The sequence below is a fragment of the Pseudorca crassidens genome, chromosome 16, assembly GCF_039906515.1.
Source record: "Pseudorca crassidens isolate mPseCra1 chromosome 16, mPseCra1.hap1, whole genome shotgun sequence".
Taxonomy (NCBI): Eukaryota; Metazoa; Chordata; class Mammalia; order Artiodactyla; family Delphinidae; genus Pseudorca; species Pseudorca crassidens.
The window spans coordinates 15,824,934-15,841,788 of NC_090311.1; the positions used below are offsets into that span (position 1 = coordinate 15,824,934).

General features: G+C 46.5%; 1 protein-coding gene across 10 annotated transcripts in view; it reads left to right on the plus strand.

The window, feature by feature from the left end:
• The window catches only part of ABLIM1 (actin binding LIM protein 1), a 312,026-nt gene that overhangs the window by 210,317 nt on the left and 84,854 nt on the right, over nucleotides 1-16,855 (plus strand). For all 10 annotated transcript variants that reach the window (XM_067709328.1, XM_067709325.1, XM_067709326.1 and 7 more), the window contains exons 5-6: nucleotides 5,116-5,242; nucleotides 6,778-6,871. In XM_067709328.1, coding sequence (XP_067565429.1) covers nucleotides 5,116-5,242; nucleotides 6,778-6,871 — 221 coding nt within the window. The remainder of the gene's footprint in view (nucleotides 1-5,115; nucleotides 5,243-6,777; nucleotides 6,872-16,855) is intronic.

Below are 16,855 nucleotides of genomic sequence, written 5' to 3' on the forward strand. Positions count from 1 at the left end.
AGTAAGCGTTGAGAGTCATCAGGTAGATTCTACTATCTTTTGGTAAATCCGGCAAGGATATTCCTAGCAACCTTCTCTGGAAGACGGAAAATTTATCATCATTGTTTTCAGCTCTAAGATGATACATAACCCAAAATTTCAGGACACTAGGAAAAGTCCCATTCCATATTCTAGAAGCTTTGGTCGCAGATGGGTGGCTACTGTGAATGGCAGCTTCCACCTCCACTGATGGTTCTAGGCATGACAGAAGCCTGAGAAGGCAGGGGTGATTGGGAATTCAGTTACCACGAAGTTCCCTCTTCTGTAGCTCCGTTCCGCAGCCTTCTGTTCCAGAAAATCATCTTCACAGAGTAAGACATCTTTTTGGCTCTTACCCTTACCAAATGGGAAATCTAGGAAGGCAGAAATCGTTCTTAAAAGGAACATAGGGGGCTTCCCTGGTGGCGCAGTGGTTGGGAGTCTGCCTGCCAATGCAGGGGACGCGGGTTCGTGCCCCAGTCCGGGAAGATCCCACATGTCGCGGAGCGGCTGGGCCCGTGAGCCATGGCCGCTGAGCCTGCGCGTCCGGAGCCTGTGCTCCGCAACGGGAGAGGCCACAACAGCTAGAGGCCCGCGTACCGCAAAAAAAAAAAAAAAAAAGAACATAGGTATCCAGGCTCCAGGCTGACAGGACCTTAAAGGCAGCCCAAGTGATGACATCTTTCTTAGCATCATGAGAACACAGGTTTCCTTTCAGAGAGCCATTTGTCACCTTCTTCAACTTAAGTACTTTAGAAGCCCAGGTGTCCATGGCCCTATGCCAAAAAAGAAAACAAAAAGAGAGAGGTTAAAGGAGACAGACAGGATCCCTATTCTCAAGAATATTCATTAACTTTGAACAAAATGATATAAACATGGAACCAGGTGTGTACATGGATATTAGTTTAACTTGGACATAAGTAGCCAAATTCCTGCTTTTCCCTTGGCTCCTGGTGCCAAGAATGAAAGGCTTGGGGGCAGAGTGTTTAAGGCTGTTGTAGTTTGCGTTTGTTTTCACATTTGGTCGTTGTGTATCCCCGAAAGAAGACCAGCGAGTTGCTAGAGGGTTTGATTTCCTTGGTGCTGCTCCATATTCACCTATTTCTGACTTTGGCAGTAATTCCAGTGCCAATCACCAGCTTTCTATATTTACCAGCAGCTGCTTCAGTGATGTGGAAACAATTTTCTCAACAGCTGAAAAACATGAAGATAGAGACGAGGACATTTTGTTCTTTATAAAAGAGCTTAGTTGGAATGAGCATAGGAGACACAAACCATCAGCACAAACCTTTTTATCTCAGCATCTTTTCTACTTTCCCCAGCATGACATCAGGCTTAAGGAGAGTATAACGTTTTGTCCAGAGAGAAACGAATGGGTAACCTCTGTGGAATACACTGGAATACTTTGAATCAGCTGGGCCAGTATCCTACTTTCCAGGAGGCCATCTTTGCAGATTTGCTTGATTTATGTCTTAAGGTTTGGGATGAAGGCGCCTCATCCCCAGCCTCTACTTCCAGCCCAGTTTCACCAGCTGGCTGGCTCTAGGTGGTCACACTCAGTGAATGCTTCTTCATGAAACATAACCAAGATCAGCTGTAGAATGTGTGCCGTCCGTGGAACAGTACAGGGCATGGAGGATCTGAGAGGTTCAGGACACCCCCTGTGAGGTCAGAGGCTTCCAGACTGCAAGGCACTTTGACTCCATGACTGTGAGGGATAATAAAGATTGTGAAAAACAACTACTGAAGAGTATATGCCATGTCTATAAAACGCTCACACGATGCCTGGTTCACCAAAGCCCTCAGTGCCGAATGATCAGAGAGGTCATTATTGCACTCAAATTGTCTCAGCTGCTGTCAGAGCTCTGCGGTATCTGGGCATGAATGTGCTTATAAAAACAGCAAGACAGAATCAAGAAACCTGGTTTCTAGTCCCATCGGCCCCTACCAAGGAAAGGGGAGCGCCCTTTCCTTGGCGCTCCCCATGTGGAGCACCCAACAGATACCAAGCATTCTAAGTGTTATACGAAGCACTTCACGACACAGAGTTTCTCTTCTTCCTCGCAGCAACCTGAGAAGTGGGTCAGCATTTCCCAGATGAAGAAATGAGGGGTCAGAGAGAATAACTTTTCCGAGTTAGTGCCCAAGTCTTCCTAATCCTAAAGCCAGCCCTCTCGCTGTCCCCACACCTTTGATCTCCCTCAACCCCAGTGCAGGGGAGATACCAAACAGCTCCACTGACCTTCTTGAGCCTGACTGTCTTCAGTTGTAGAACTGAAAACCCATCTCTAAGGTTTATTTTCTGCTTTAAAAATTCTATCAACCAGCATCTTCCGTATTATTTTAAATCCTTATTGCCACCTAGTGGGCATAATCTAATCAGAAGAATGAAGAAAATATTCAGTTCGCTTGGATTAAAACCTGCCAATTCATCTTAAATCCATACTGTGCTCCTGACCTTTAAAAATTGTATTTATGAGCAAATATCATGGCCTTCCATTTTTATCTTTATAGTAAACTACCAGATGAGTGGTCCCCTTTGAAAGACTTTTGGTGAATTGCTGGGAATCGTATAAACCCCAGCTCTTAAAAAACTATGTAACGCTTTGTGACCGTATAATACACTCTCAGCTTATAATGGGCTATACTTAAAGAAATTCTCATCTGCAATATTCATAACTTGTATTGCAGATATACTTTTAACTTTATAAATATTTTGCTCAGCAATTTTTTACATTCTCCTGATAAAAAAATATCAGCTTATGGGGCTTCCCTGGTGGCGCAGTGGTTGAGAGTCCGCCTGCCGATGCAGGGGACACGGGTTCGTGCCCCGGTCCGGGAAGATCCCACGTGCCGCGGAGCGGCTGGGCCCATGAGCCATGACCGCTGAGCCTGCGCTCCGCAACGGGAGAGGCCACAACAGTGAGAGGCCCGCGTACCGCAAAAAAAAAAAAAAAAAAAAAAGAGTTTCTGTTATGCATAGTGTTTTACAGCTTCCTTTTTTTTTTTAACTCCATCTACTTTGGACATCTCTCCATGTCAGCACACAAATCTACCTCCTTCGTTTCAACGGTATGTACTATTCCATATTGACCATACCGTAATCAATGTAACCAGTTTCTCATTAATGTCCACATAGGCTATTTTCAGTTTTATTGTTACAAAAATGCGGTAGAGGATGAATATATATTCTTCAGGGGATAGACATACACTCACAGGCACATTCTTTTGCAAGTTTATTTGTAGAATAAAATCTTAGACATGAAATTGCTGCATATAAAGGTTATGTAAATACCCACTGACCAGAGGTCACCAGAAGCACACCTGTAGTCAATAAAAAAAAAGTCAAGTGTACTTAACGAACCACAGCAAGGGAGAAAAGGAGAAAAATTGTGAGTTATGTCTGGATGACATTTAGAGGAACTTTTTATAGGATTTGGGCTTGTGCTGGGTACTGTTAGGGAAGTTTTTCTAGAAGAGAGAATTCAAGTTAGGCTAGAAATGTCATTCTTAGTACAGGAGCAGCAGTCACAGATGTGGTCACAAAAGGGGCGTGTGTAATCACTTTGTGTACCGAGAGGCCTTGTCTGCACATTTCTTTATTCCGTGAGTGTTTTTTATGATCAGTTGGGGACATCATGAGCAATGTGCCAACAGTGCTTTCTTTCACTTTCTCAGGTACGTTGATTTTACAGAAATTGCTTTACAGAAAGGTTGTACCAATTTACAGGCAGACCTCGGAGATACTGCCTATGCGGCGGGATCAGTTCTAGACCACCACAATAAAGCAAATACAGCAATAAAATGAGTCACATGAATTTTTTTTGGTTCCCCAGTGCATATGGAAGTTATATTTACATCATTCTGTAGTCTGTTAAGTGTGCAAAACATGATGTGTAAAAAAGCAATGTACATACCTGAATTAGAAAGTACCTTATTCCTGAAAAATGCTAACCATCATCTGAGCCTTCAGCGAGACTTAGCAGGAATATCAAAGATCATTGATCACAGATCACCATAACAAACACAATAATAATGAAAAAATTTGGGAAATTGGGAGAATTACGAAAATGACACAGAGACACAAGTGAGCAAATGTTTTTGAAAAGATGGCGCCAGTAGACTTGATTGAGGTAAGGTTGCCACAAACCTTCAATTCGCATTATATTTGAAGCACAATAAAGTGAAACACGATAAAATGGGGTACGCCTGTACATTCTTCTGGGTTCTCTTAAATATTCCATTTCCCTAACGACTATGTTTTTAATAATCAGAATAAGGGCAATTGTAACAATAGCAAATGTTTACAGAGCTCTAAGTCCTTTATTTCATTGATTCCTCATCAGAGAACTTGAGACAGGCACTAATAGCATCCTGGCTTTCATATGAGGAAACCAAGACTTAGAAAAGGCGAGAACCAACCTGGGTCACGTGACTAGCCAACATGAGCTGGGGTTCAGAACCAGGTCGTCTCATTGCAGGGTCCACACTCGCTACCATGGAGAAACACTTTCTCCTCTATCTGCTTCACAGGAGCCTGTCAGGGAGAATTGAAGGCTAAGGAATTAAAAGCCATTGAATTGATGATCACAAATGTTTGAGAGTCTGGTTTAGGCTGATAAGGAAGTAGAGTCCTGTTTACAAAAATGAGACTTAACGGGCAGCCTTCCAAGAGTCCCATACCTAGTGTTAGAGAGGCATCCAGCATGGTATGCTCAGCTACTCACATGTGCCCTCAATTAATAAAGGCCGATGAGAGCTTTCTTAAAATCACAGCCAAGACACTATAATTAAATATTCTCTGGGCCAGCTGGAGCTCAGAGGGTAGTTACATCACCCCCAAGGAAATAAACTGATGAAGGACATCCATGCCCTTGGACCCACGGAGGTTTATGACGTTCCCATCCTGTGTGAGGATGGGGCCTGCGAGTCCGCCGGGGCAGGTTTCGTGCAGGGAGAGAACGCGGAATGAAATTGTGCTTGAGTAAATATTTATTGAGTGTGTGATGGGTACACACTGGGGTTCAGAGCAGGCCTGCGTGCTTGGATTTAGCAAAACAAACGTGGAGTAACCACTGGTGGCTGCTTTTTTTCCAGATTGTGCTGGCTGTGGACGAGATATCAAGAACGGGCAGGCGCTCCTGGCCCTGGAAAAGCAGTGGCACTTGGGTTGCTTTAAATGCAAGTCCTGCGGCAAAGTCCTCACCGGGGAGTACATCAGCAAGTAAGACTGGGGCCTGGGGCGTGGATCATTTCAGCGGGGATGGGGCCGTGTTGGGCCCCTCTGTAGGCCCTGCTCTCCGGGACTCCACCCCATCCCATCAGACATAATGAAAGACATTCACATCCCAAAATCAATATGAACTTTTTGCCATAAAACTTTTGAAGAGAATTTTATTCTTCTGTTGTTGCCTACTATAAGTTTAATGAAATATTCATCATTGCCTAATGTAACAATTAATGAAGCTGACATAAGGATAGGCTGTATGTTGTAACCAATTAAGCATTTAGTAATTTCGCTAATTTTTTTTCCTATTTGGAACTAGTAAACCTTTACCCTCCTTCCAGGTCTCAGACATATTTGTAGACACCCCCCCCCCAAAAAAAACACTCAGGGTCTAGGCACAGAGCCCATTAGGACCACCAGGGAATAGGTTCATTAGAGTCAGATGCTGGTATAGATAATAGAGCAGGTGAAGTTTTTGTTTTTGTTTAATGTAACCTGCAAAAACTAGTTACAGTGGTTACCTTTCAAATTAAGGAGGAGGGACTTCCTTGGTGGTCCAGTGGTTAAGACTCCACACTTCTACTGCAGTGGGCGCGGGGTTTGATCCCTGGTCAGGGAATTAAGATTCCACATGCCGTGCAACCAGGCCAAAAAAAAAAAAAAATTAAGGAGGGAAGAATGAGCATGGAGCGGGGGGAGGGTCCACTGGCAGTGAGGGAAAATTTTCCCCCATCCACTTTAAAAAATGGTCTCCAACCAGCACCTATTCAGAACAATTTTAATGAATTTAACTCCTGAATATAGTGAAACAAACAAAAGAAGTAGCTTAGGCCCCACCCCCTAGAAATCCAATTCTGCAGGTCTGGGGTGAAGCAAACACCAGTATTAGAAAGGGAGAAACTGCACAGGTGATTCTGATGCACAGCCCAAGTAAGAAGAGAGAAATGCTCGGCCTTTGACACTGACGGCTGTGCGGCGCTAGGTAACTGGGCTGTCTGAAGTGGCACGTTTTAACTCTTCCACGTGATGGCACATAGAACATGGTATTCTTCACTGTGTCCCGAGGGAAATGAAGGAGGTTGCAGGAGGCTGAGTGAGAGGCCCTGGACCCCTAGGGCCCCTGAGGGCTAAGGGGATGGCGTCTCCATGCTGTTGGGACGCATATGAGTCAGTGAGCTGGTGGGGGTTGAGGAAGAGGGACCCTGGGACCACAGCTGAAGCCCATCTGGCCTGGTGCTGCGAGAGAGAGCGACTCCAGGTTTTCGCTAGTTAGGTCTGAGGCAGTCCAGGAATCAGCAGCCGTAACCATTTGGCTGTTACTTCCACGCAGCTTGGAGAACCTCAGCGTTCTCTCTGGATCGTTTGGTTTTGTGGGCTTTGACCCTGTCTGACCAGGTCTCCAGACATGTGAGTGCTGGGTGGGAGAGAAACAGCTTCTGCTACCGTTCTGTGCAGGAGGGCGGAGAGAAATGGGGTCTGGGTGTCTTTCCTGCCCTCGGCCTTCTCGGGAGCTGACGCTCTCTGTCCTGCAGGGATGGCGCTCCGTATTGCGAAAAGGACTACCAGGGTCTCTTCGGGGTGAAATGTGAAGCCTGCCACCAGTTTATCACTGGCAAGGTCCTGGAGGTAAGTGACAGATGGGCTTCCCTCGAAGCTACTGTCATCTTCCGCGAGGCCCTGGAAAATACACGAGGGCCTCTTTTTCCATTTTTTTCCATCTTTTTCTCACATGTGGAGGAAAGAGTAGTTGTAGATGACGAGTCGCTTAGAGAACTACTGTGTGGTACTGTCTTCTCAGGCAGTGCCTACTGAGTGCTCGTGTGGAAATTGGAACGATGGGGAATTTGAGGGAGCAAAAGAATGAAAAAGAGTCTGTTAGGAATTATGTAGTAGGAAAGGTTATATTAAACTGTTCTTTTGTTTAGAAGTTAGAAAAGAGGAAATGAAGAGCGTGCTAGAGCCGTGTGTGTGGGTGGTACACCTGTGCGTATGTGTGCCCGCATGTCCGTGTGTGCGTGTACACGTGTGCGCTCTTGTGTGTATACGTGGGAGTGTACAGACTCACGGAGCAGAGGCTCCAAATTGAAGCTAAGAGAAGAAAGAGTCATTAGAGGTGAGGGCGTAGACTTCCCCACCCTTAGAAAACCACATCCTGTGTGACCCAGAACGCCCTGTGGTCCAGGCTGAGCCGAAGCCTGTCAAGTTCAGGTGTGACTGCCTCGCACCAGGGAGCTTGGTTCCTGCTTTCTCAGCAGCGGCCCCACCAGCTTCTGCCTCTGGGCTGAGCCGAGCTCCTCCTGGGCCGGGGCCACCTGTGGACATGAGGTCAGAGGTCAGAGAGTCACTGCCTGGCTTCTCATAGGCCTGTGGGGTGCTAACACACTCCCATGGAAAAAGCAGGGATTGCCTCACACCCATCCCGCGCCTCAGGGCGGAGAATGTGCACTGAGCACTGAGTCAGGATGCCTGGTGGAGTCCTTGGAAGGCAGCTGAACAACTTGTCACATGGCTTCAGCAGACACCAGGGCACTGAAGCCACTTCACCTCATTCAAACTTCCCAACAGGCTATGTTTCAGGGACCCAGGACTGAATCGGAGGTTCCCCCAAGGTGTCACTGGGCAGCTTCTGTGGGATTTCACCAAGTTCAGGGTAGCCTTCCTAATCCCACAGCAAGCTCTGCAATGCCTTCCTGTCCGTGAAGTGCAGAGGGGGGCTGACGTTGGCTCTGTGCTGAGATCTAGTCCAGCTAATTGGATTTGGGAGATAAGGAAGTGCGTGTTGTCTGTGCAGTTGCCTCTGACTCAGGGGAAGGGTGTTTCAGGAAGAAGGAACAGTGGTTGCCTCTGACTCAGGGGAAGGGTGTTTCAGGAAGAAGGAACAGCAATGGCAGAGGCTCAGAGGCAAGCACAAGCACAGCATACCGAAGAAACAAAGTCATTTGGGCAGGAGCACAGCTGAGAGAGATGATGCTGGAGGAATGGGAGGGGCCCGAGCATGAGGACCTCGAAAGTCACATTCAGGAGTTTGGCTTTATCCTAAGAGTGGTGCGAAGCGTTGAAGTGATTGTGGCTAGAGTGTCATGTGGCTGGATCAGACTGTTGTGTGAAGAATAGGTGGGTGTCCTCAAATGCATGCGTGTGCCCCCATGTTCACGGCAGCTCTGCTCCCACCAGGCAGAAGGGAAAACAGCCCACGAGTCCATGAATGGATGGATAAACACAATGTAGTATATATAGACAATGGGATATCATTCAGCCTTTAAAAGGAAGGAGTTCTGACACAGGCTACAACGTGCATGAACCTTGAAAACATTATGCCAAGTGGTAGAAGCCGGTCATGAACGACCACACACACTGTATGCTTCCATTTAGATGAAATATCCAGAGGAGATCGATCCATAGGGAGAGGAAGCAGATTGGTGGTTGCCCGGAGTTGGGGGTAGGGACGGGGGACAGGGAGTGTCTGCTTATTGGTACCCCCTTGGGGCGATGAAAATGTTTTGGAACTAGATAGAGATGGTGGTTGCACAACCTTGTGAACGTCCTAAACGTCACGGAATTGTTCCCTTTAAAATGGTTAATTTTATGTTATGTGAATTTCACCTCAATTTTAAAAAGAAACGGTGGAGGGCTTCCCTGGTGGCGCAGTGGTTGGGAGTCTGCCTGCCGATGCAGGGGACACCGTTTCGTGGCCCGGTCCGGGAAGATCCCACATGCCGCGGAGCGGCTGTGCCCGTGAGCCATGGCCGCTGAGCCTGTGCGTCGGGAGCCTGTGCTCCGCAACGGGAGAGGCCACAGCAGTGAGAGGCCTGCGTACTGCAAAAAAAAAAAAAAAAAGAAATGGTGGAGACAGGGAGGCCAGTTTGGAGAGCTTTGGACACCAAACAGTGGTGGCACTAGCTGGAGTGACACCTGAGAAGTAGATGCCCACCACCACACACACACAGCTGGGGGGCAAGGAGGAGTTTTCATGGCCTTTCCAATAAGGCTTTTATTGGCAGCCCAAGGATACTTCAAGGCTGGGTTTGGGGCCCAGGGTGATGCACATCCCTAGGAAAGCTATTGGAGAAGATGCGTGTGATCCATCCAGGGGGTGGCTTAAAGTCCAGCCGTCTCATCCCAAGACACAAAGTACAGTAGTCCTCGCCTGTCCTCTGAATGTGCCCCTCGTCCCTCCACAGAGCGAGGAGCCCTGAGTGGGGCCTTACAGCATTTCCTTGGCTTCCCAAGTTTGATCTGCTGCACAGGTCTGAAATAAACCCATAGAGTTGGGAACAATTAGGAAATTTCATCTTAAAACAAGATGGAATGTAGACTTACTGTGACGAACCATGTGTAAAAATACCGAATCACTATATTGTACTAAAACTAATAGAATATTGTATGTCGATTCTAATTCAATAATAAATAACTAAAACACCAGAACTTATTTCCAAGATGTTTAGCTATAGCAAGAGAGGCGGGAAGACAGTGAACGCAGCCCCCAGCTTGAGCACCACATTTGTAGACAGCGTGGATGGAAGCAGCTGTCTCCTCAGGCCACATGTGGGACTGTGATCCCCCAAAAGAGTTGGGGAGGCAGAAGGGCTGGTGAGGGTGTTGATTATCTTCAGATTTAGTTCAACAGCTGTAGGAAGGAATCTCTACAGTAGAACTAGACGCAAGAGCATGCTGTTTTGAGGACACATCTGCTTACTCTGGTTTCTCCCTGGAGACCCGAGTATTCCAGCGTTTGCAGGGGCTGCAAGGGCCCCTCACCCCATTGACTTCAGGCCTCCATGAGGGCCATGGATGAGGACGAAGCCTGGGACGCTTTCCACACAGACCCGCCGAGGTGGGGCTTCTGGGAGCAGGTTGCAGTGGGGTTCCGGGCAGATTCAAGACCCACCCAGTGGGTGTGCCCTCCCCCTCAGATGGGTGTGTGATCTAGAAAAATGTCCTGTACGGTGAGCAGCTGACATGTGACAGCTCGTGAGTCAACCTGGCTGGGTTCCCAGCACAAAACTCTGCCCTCCTCCCTCTGCCTTTTATTCTCTGACCCACTGTAGGTAAAGCATGATGATTCTGGATTTGTTGTAAATACTGTAATCCTTGCTTTTGGGGGTTTGGTTTCTTTTTTTTCTGTTTTTAAAATTATGGTAAAATCCACATAACATAAAATGTACCATCTTAACCATTTTTAAGTGTATAGTTCAGAGTATTACATAGATTCCTAACGTTGTGCAACCGTCACCACCATCCATCTCCATAACGCTTTATGACTTTGAAATCTGTTCTTATTAAACAGTGACTCCCCGTTCCCCTCTCCCCACAGTCCTTGGCGGTGGCCACTCTACTTTCTGTCTCTATGAATTTGACTACTCTGAGTATCTCATATAGGTGGAATCATACAGTATTTGTGTTTTCCACCGATGGGCTTATTTCACTTAGTATAATGTCCTCGAGGTTCATCCGTGTTGCAGCATGTGACAGTATTTCCTTCCTTTTTCAGGCTGAATAATATTCCATTGTATGGATGTACCACAGTTTGCCTATCCATTCTGTGATCTTTGATTTTTTGTGGTTATGTTTCTGATTGATTTTATCCATAGAGATTATAAATGTATTATTAGTTCCCTGTGTCTTCTGTAACAGTGGTGGCTTAAAACCGCAGAAACTTATTGTCTCACAGTTCTGGAGGCCAGAAGTCCCAAACTGAGGTGCTGGCAGGGGCTGTGCTCCCTCCAAAGGCTAGGGGAGGATCCTTCCCTGCCTCTTCCAGCTCCTAGTGGCTGTGGCTACATAACCCTCATCCCTGTCTCCATCTCCACAGAGCCTTCCCCTCTGTGTCCTCTCCTCTCTGTGTCAAACCTCCCTCTGCCTTTCTTTTAGAAGGTCACTTGTCATTGGATTTGAGGTCCCCCTGGATCATTCAGGATGATTCCCTCCTCTCAAGATCCTTAGCTTAATTACATCTGTAAAGACCCTTTTTCCAAACATTCACAGGTTCCAGAGATTTGATGTGGATATATCTTTGGGGGGGCCACCAGTCCAGTAAACCTGGGAAATTATGCAAGTGTCATCCTGGTGAAGGCCGGAGCTCTGGTGTGGTTTTAATTGAACTCTTGCTGAGCATCGGAGGTGTCCTAAGGCCACTTCTCTGGGTGTGGTTTTACCTGAGATACCACCAGACACTGGAGGGAGCTTTGAGAAGGAGAAGGGTCCCAGACAATGGTCAAGAAGCTCCAGGCTCAGCTACGTCACTGATTCCTGAGTAATTTTGAACAGATCATTTAGCCTCTTTGAGACTATCTTCATTTCACAGGTAAAAAGGAGTGGCATGTAACCTCTGAAACTCTACCCTGTTCTAAACTTCTCTCTCCGTTATTCCTTAATATCATAAACTCTACCCATTACATTGGCTTGAGGGAGTGGGGAGGAGAGCTTCATGTGTTTTAGTGAAAAGGGCTCCAGGGGATGGGAAATCGGGGATTTACTCTTGGATCTGGAACTCACAGCTTGTGACCTTGGGCAACTCACTCAATTTCTTTGAGCCTCAGTTTTTTCTTTAAATACAAGCATTAAAAATATATATGTAAATCCAAGACTTGGACCACTTGACTCCTAAAGTTACTTTGGTTCTAAGGATCTGAGTTCTGTAATTCTCATGTCTTAGACCTAAGGGGTCGGAGCCAGCAGTTCTTTTTTTTCTGGAGAGATTTTCTGGAAACTGGCCTATAACACTCAGCATATGGCCTACACTCGGATTGTAGTTTTATTTGTCATTAGCTTGCTTTCAGTTTTTTTGGGTTTTTTTTGCGGTACGCGGGCCTCTCACTGCTGTGGCCTCTCCCGTTGCGGAGCACAGGCTCCGGACGCGCAGGCCCAGCAGCCATGGCTCACGGGCCCAGCCGCTCCACGGCATGTGGGATCTTCCCAGACCAGGGCACGAACCCGTGTCCCCTGCATTGGCAGGCAGACTCTCAACCACTGCGCCGTCAGGGAAGCCCCAGTTTTGTTTTTGAGAGATCTTGCTATAAGTGGCACATATTTTAGAGCTTATGCTAATTAACCTAGAAATTCAGGAGCATTCTGAAGATGTTTACAACCTCCCTCCTAACTAAGAAGTCCAGAAGCAGATTCGTGTGAGATACTGGAGTTTGCCAGTAGCCTTCTATCTCCATCTCCACCTCTAAACTCTTCTCGGAAGCAGCCTTCCTGCTCCTGGTACTTACTTCCCTTCCCTCCCCCTACCCTGCTCCCTTCTGCTTTAGCAGCTTAGTGGTAACAGGACATGACGTGAGACTTCAGACTTAGGTCACAGATGTCAGTACATGCTGGGGACATCCCTTTGGTATGAATTTCCTTCCGTCTTTGGTGGATGGTCCCAGGAGATCTCTGACTCCAACAAACTTCCTTTCCTGGGTTCAGGTTGTTACCTTCCAACTTTCCCAAGAAAGAGAGCAACAATAAAATAGCTGCAAAATGAATGCAGTACAGAAAAAAAAAAAAAAGCCAATGTCAAACTAGACACAGAAGTCTGGAGGGTAAAGGAGAGGGGCCCGCCCCACGTCGGCCCCCTTCCCTGTCCTGGTCTGTCCCATCTGCAGACCGAGGCTGGACTTGACTTCTCTTAGTCTGTTCTCTTGCACAACTCCCTTTCCCCAGGGAGCTCAGTGTTCACAGAGCACTCCCGGATTCCTTCAAGACCAGGGCTCTCTACCAAACGTAAAATAGAGAGCTAGTGGGAAGCAGCCGCATAGCACAGGGAGATCAGCTCGGTGGTTTGTGACCACCTAGAGGGGTGGGATAGGGAGGGTGGGAGGGAGGGAGACGCAAGAGGGAAGAGATGTGGGAACATATGTATATGTGTAACTGATTCACTTTGTTATAAAGCAGAAACTAACACACCATTTGTAAAGTAATTATACTCCAATAAAGATGTAAAAAAAATAATAACATGAGTATAAAAGTTGAAGAAACAAGCAAACAAAAAAGACCAGGGCTCTTAGGGTTGGCTGGCTCTGCAGACAGTGCCGCCCTCAGCAGGCACCTGGCCGGCTGTGTGCCCAGCCTCCTGTGTGCTCTGGCCCCAGAGACAAAGGCCCGTGGTGTGTCTGCATTCCTCCCAGCGGAGGGCGGGGCTGCTAGTCTTTCCCTGGCCTTCCTCAGGTCGCCACACCCAGGAAATCAATCCTCCTGTCTTTCCAGAAGGGCTGGTAGCCCACGTCTTTCTGTGGTGGGGTGTTTACTGTGCCACTTGTGCTCTCCTGGGAAGAATGTATGACAGGGTCTGTTATAATTTGAATGCCTCGCGATGTAAGAGAGAGACCCTCAAATGTGGCCCAGGGCCAATCCTCCAGCCTCCTTAGTGCCATTCCATTCATTACCTATGGCAACACTGTCCTGTCTTTATCTATTAACTTGGAAGCCTTGGATGAAAAGACAGGACTTAGACTGGCTTTAGACCCCTCCTGCTCTACCCCTGCAGTGTAGGAAATGGAATCACAACATGAGTCAGCAAATCCTTTCCCTTGATTCTCCGAGGGATTAAAACCGATGGCTTTGTTTTGTTTTACCTTGTTTTGTTTTTACTTTTTGATTACAACTCCTTTTCCATAAAGCCCAAGGACAAATGTTTATGATGTTCCTGTGAAACTAATTCATGTTATAAATTAGAGGCCCTTGTCCCCTTCCTTCCTTTTGCTGTAGGTATTTTAAGCGTGTTCTGCTGTAACAGCCACAAGCAATGAGTAGATCTTGTTCTGGGCTAAACTGTTACCTAGTGAGAGGGAACATAGGCTGTCCCAGGGCACTTGCATGGCAGATAATCTTTCTGTCACCATTGAAGATGTAATTTGCAAAGACAGACTGAATGGTGAAGTCCCCCCTTTCTTGTTCTGTGTATGTCATATAAATGCAAGCAAGACTAATAAGCTGTGTTCGTGCAGAAAAATAATTTCATTCTTCTCATTCTCACTGCACTCCCAGGAATTCATGCCTCCTTCCACTTAATTGTGGACCCAAATATATTTGAGGATGAGGGAAAGGAGAAGAATCAAGTAATATTTGAAGTCTTGGTTGAGATGGTCTCTGCCCCAGTGGACAGTGAACCACCACAATAGCCTGCTTTTGTATGATATATTTAACATTTACAAAGGATCTCATAAATATTTGATCCTCACAACAGGCCTGTAAAGTGATGAAAGCAGTTACTACTGACCTCCACCTACAGATGAGCACCAGAGACCTGGGGGCTGATTGGGAACAGAACCCAATTAGAAGCCAGGTCTCTCAGTCCTCAGAAGATAGGAACACACACGTACACACATGCTGCTTCGTGATCTATCTGGCAATAATCATTGCAGAAAACAAGTAATTGATTTGCCTCCCAAAATAACTTACAGAAGGACCAAAATTTACCATTCCTGGTGAAATGGGGAAAGTACCTCCTTAGTGGCCCTGTTATATCTATTTTCAGGACAGTAAACATTTGCTGCTTGTTTGGGTTCCTCTTTACCCATGTAAAATGTCTCCGAAGGTCAGGGACCCTGCTCCTAGAGTCTGTTGTATTTCCACACCGTCATGCCTCATTCTCCCTTGTCTCCTTTACTCAGCTGGAGGCTCTACAGGGGCACCTGGCATGGCCCGTGGAGAATACTGTGGATGGATGGTGCCGTCTCGAGTGAGGGAGCATGCTTTCTTCACCGAGCTCTGGTCTAGGACTCCCCAAAGCTCAGTGGAGAGTCAAGAAGAGCCTGGGAGGCAGTTCCAATATAGGGACACCGGTCACCTTTCCTCATTTAAAATACAGCTTAACGATAAACTGCAAAAATGGCCTCATCTTAAATATGAGTTAAGCAAGATGTGCGCTATCCATACAATGGAATATTATTCAGGAGTAAAAAGGAGTAAGTCCCTGATACCTGCTACAGCATGGATGAACCTTGAATATATTATGCTAAGTGAAAGAAGCTAGTCACAAAAGACCACCTATTATATGATTCCTACAATAGGCAAATCTGTAGAGATAGAAAGTCTATTGGTGGTTTCCAGTGTCTGTGGGGGTGAGGGAAATGACTGTTAATGGGTATGGAGTTTCTTTTGGGGGTGATGAAATGTTCTTGAATTAGATAGTGGTGATGGTTGCACAAGTCTGTGAATATACTAAAAACTACTGAATGGTACCCTTTTTTTAGAAGGGTGAATTTTATGGCATGTGGATTATATCTCAGTGGTGTTGGTTGCAACGTCTTATTTGCAAAGAATAACTTAGTGCTAATATTTGTCCCCTCCATCATGAATAGATCAGGAACTGGCCCAGTAGAGCATAAGAAGCACATTGACATGACAAATGATTGGAGGAAAATCTATCTGATTCACCCAAAATTATCCACTTTGTCCTACATTAATGGTAAGAGGAAGTGTGTTGCCAGGGTAGCAGAAGACTGTTCACAGGCAGCAAAGATTCGATATTTATTTTTAAAAAGCACCCATTTCTGCCAGCACAGACGGAAGGGCTTTCTTCTCTGGAAATGACATTCTGAAAAGACTTTGTATTTTAAGTTAAAAAAGATGTTTTGTTTTTCAGTGTTATTCTACTTCAGAGAGCTTAGCTTCTTGCTGGTGCAATGTGGCAGTGGGGTGACAGCTGAACCAAGTGGGGTAATGTGACTCTTCCAGAGAAATTAGCAAGAAGTACTGAGCATGTGCTTATGACCCAGCACTGGGGGCCACAGAAGAAGGTGTGAGACTTAGGACTTCTTCTCAGGTAGATGAGGCGTGCATTTCTAAAAGTAACAGGGTGTCTGAGTCCAAAATTACACCCCCTGTAGTGTCCCAGGGACGCCCAGAGCTCATGAGTACCCGAAGTTGTTGCAGCATCTTCAGTCCGAGGGTGATTCTCAGTGATGGTATTGAACTTTGGGAGTAGCTAGGACCCAACAGCTGAGAGGCAGCCTGCGAAGACACGTGACCAACAAGTACAGAGAAGGGATGGGTCTCTGGTCTGGCCACTGTTCTGAGCACAGAAGTGATGACCCCTCAGAGTTGTCCTTTCTCCTCTCCTGGACCCAACACTATGTGAGCCTCAGAAGGCTCATGTGTCTGCATTCTCATGGACCTAAAGCGTCCATCCTTTCCCTTCCTCCTGTTCCCCACGTGCTCCCATCCCTGGCTCTGTTCATGTCTCCTTCACCACTATAACCCGAAAAGGGACGATTATACCCCTTATTCTAAGGGATCGATTCCAAGGTGCCTCACCTGCCCTGCAGAGGTGACCTTCACTGAAGTTCAAGGTAATTGTCATGACCATTTCTTGGTGGAGCAGTAAAAGAGTTCAATCTTTGACTGTATCTCAGTACACAAAAGATAACTGGGGCTGCACAGTTGTGTGAGGGCCAAGTGAGATGCACACACAATAAATGCCCTGGGGTTGAAAAGATTCTTGTCAATTCTTAGAAGTCAGCTTTGGATCTTGAGAAATGGGTAGGTACAGGCAGGTGAGAGTGAGAAATTTGTCTCCATTTGCCCTTGTGACTGACGTCTTAGGTCACTTTTTTCCAACTTTGTCTGTTTCTTTGGTTTTCATTTGACTGTTTGGTTTAATTGCGTGCTTATAATGTGCTGTTT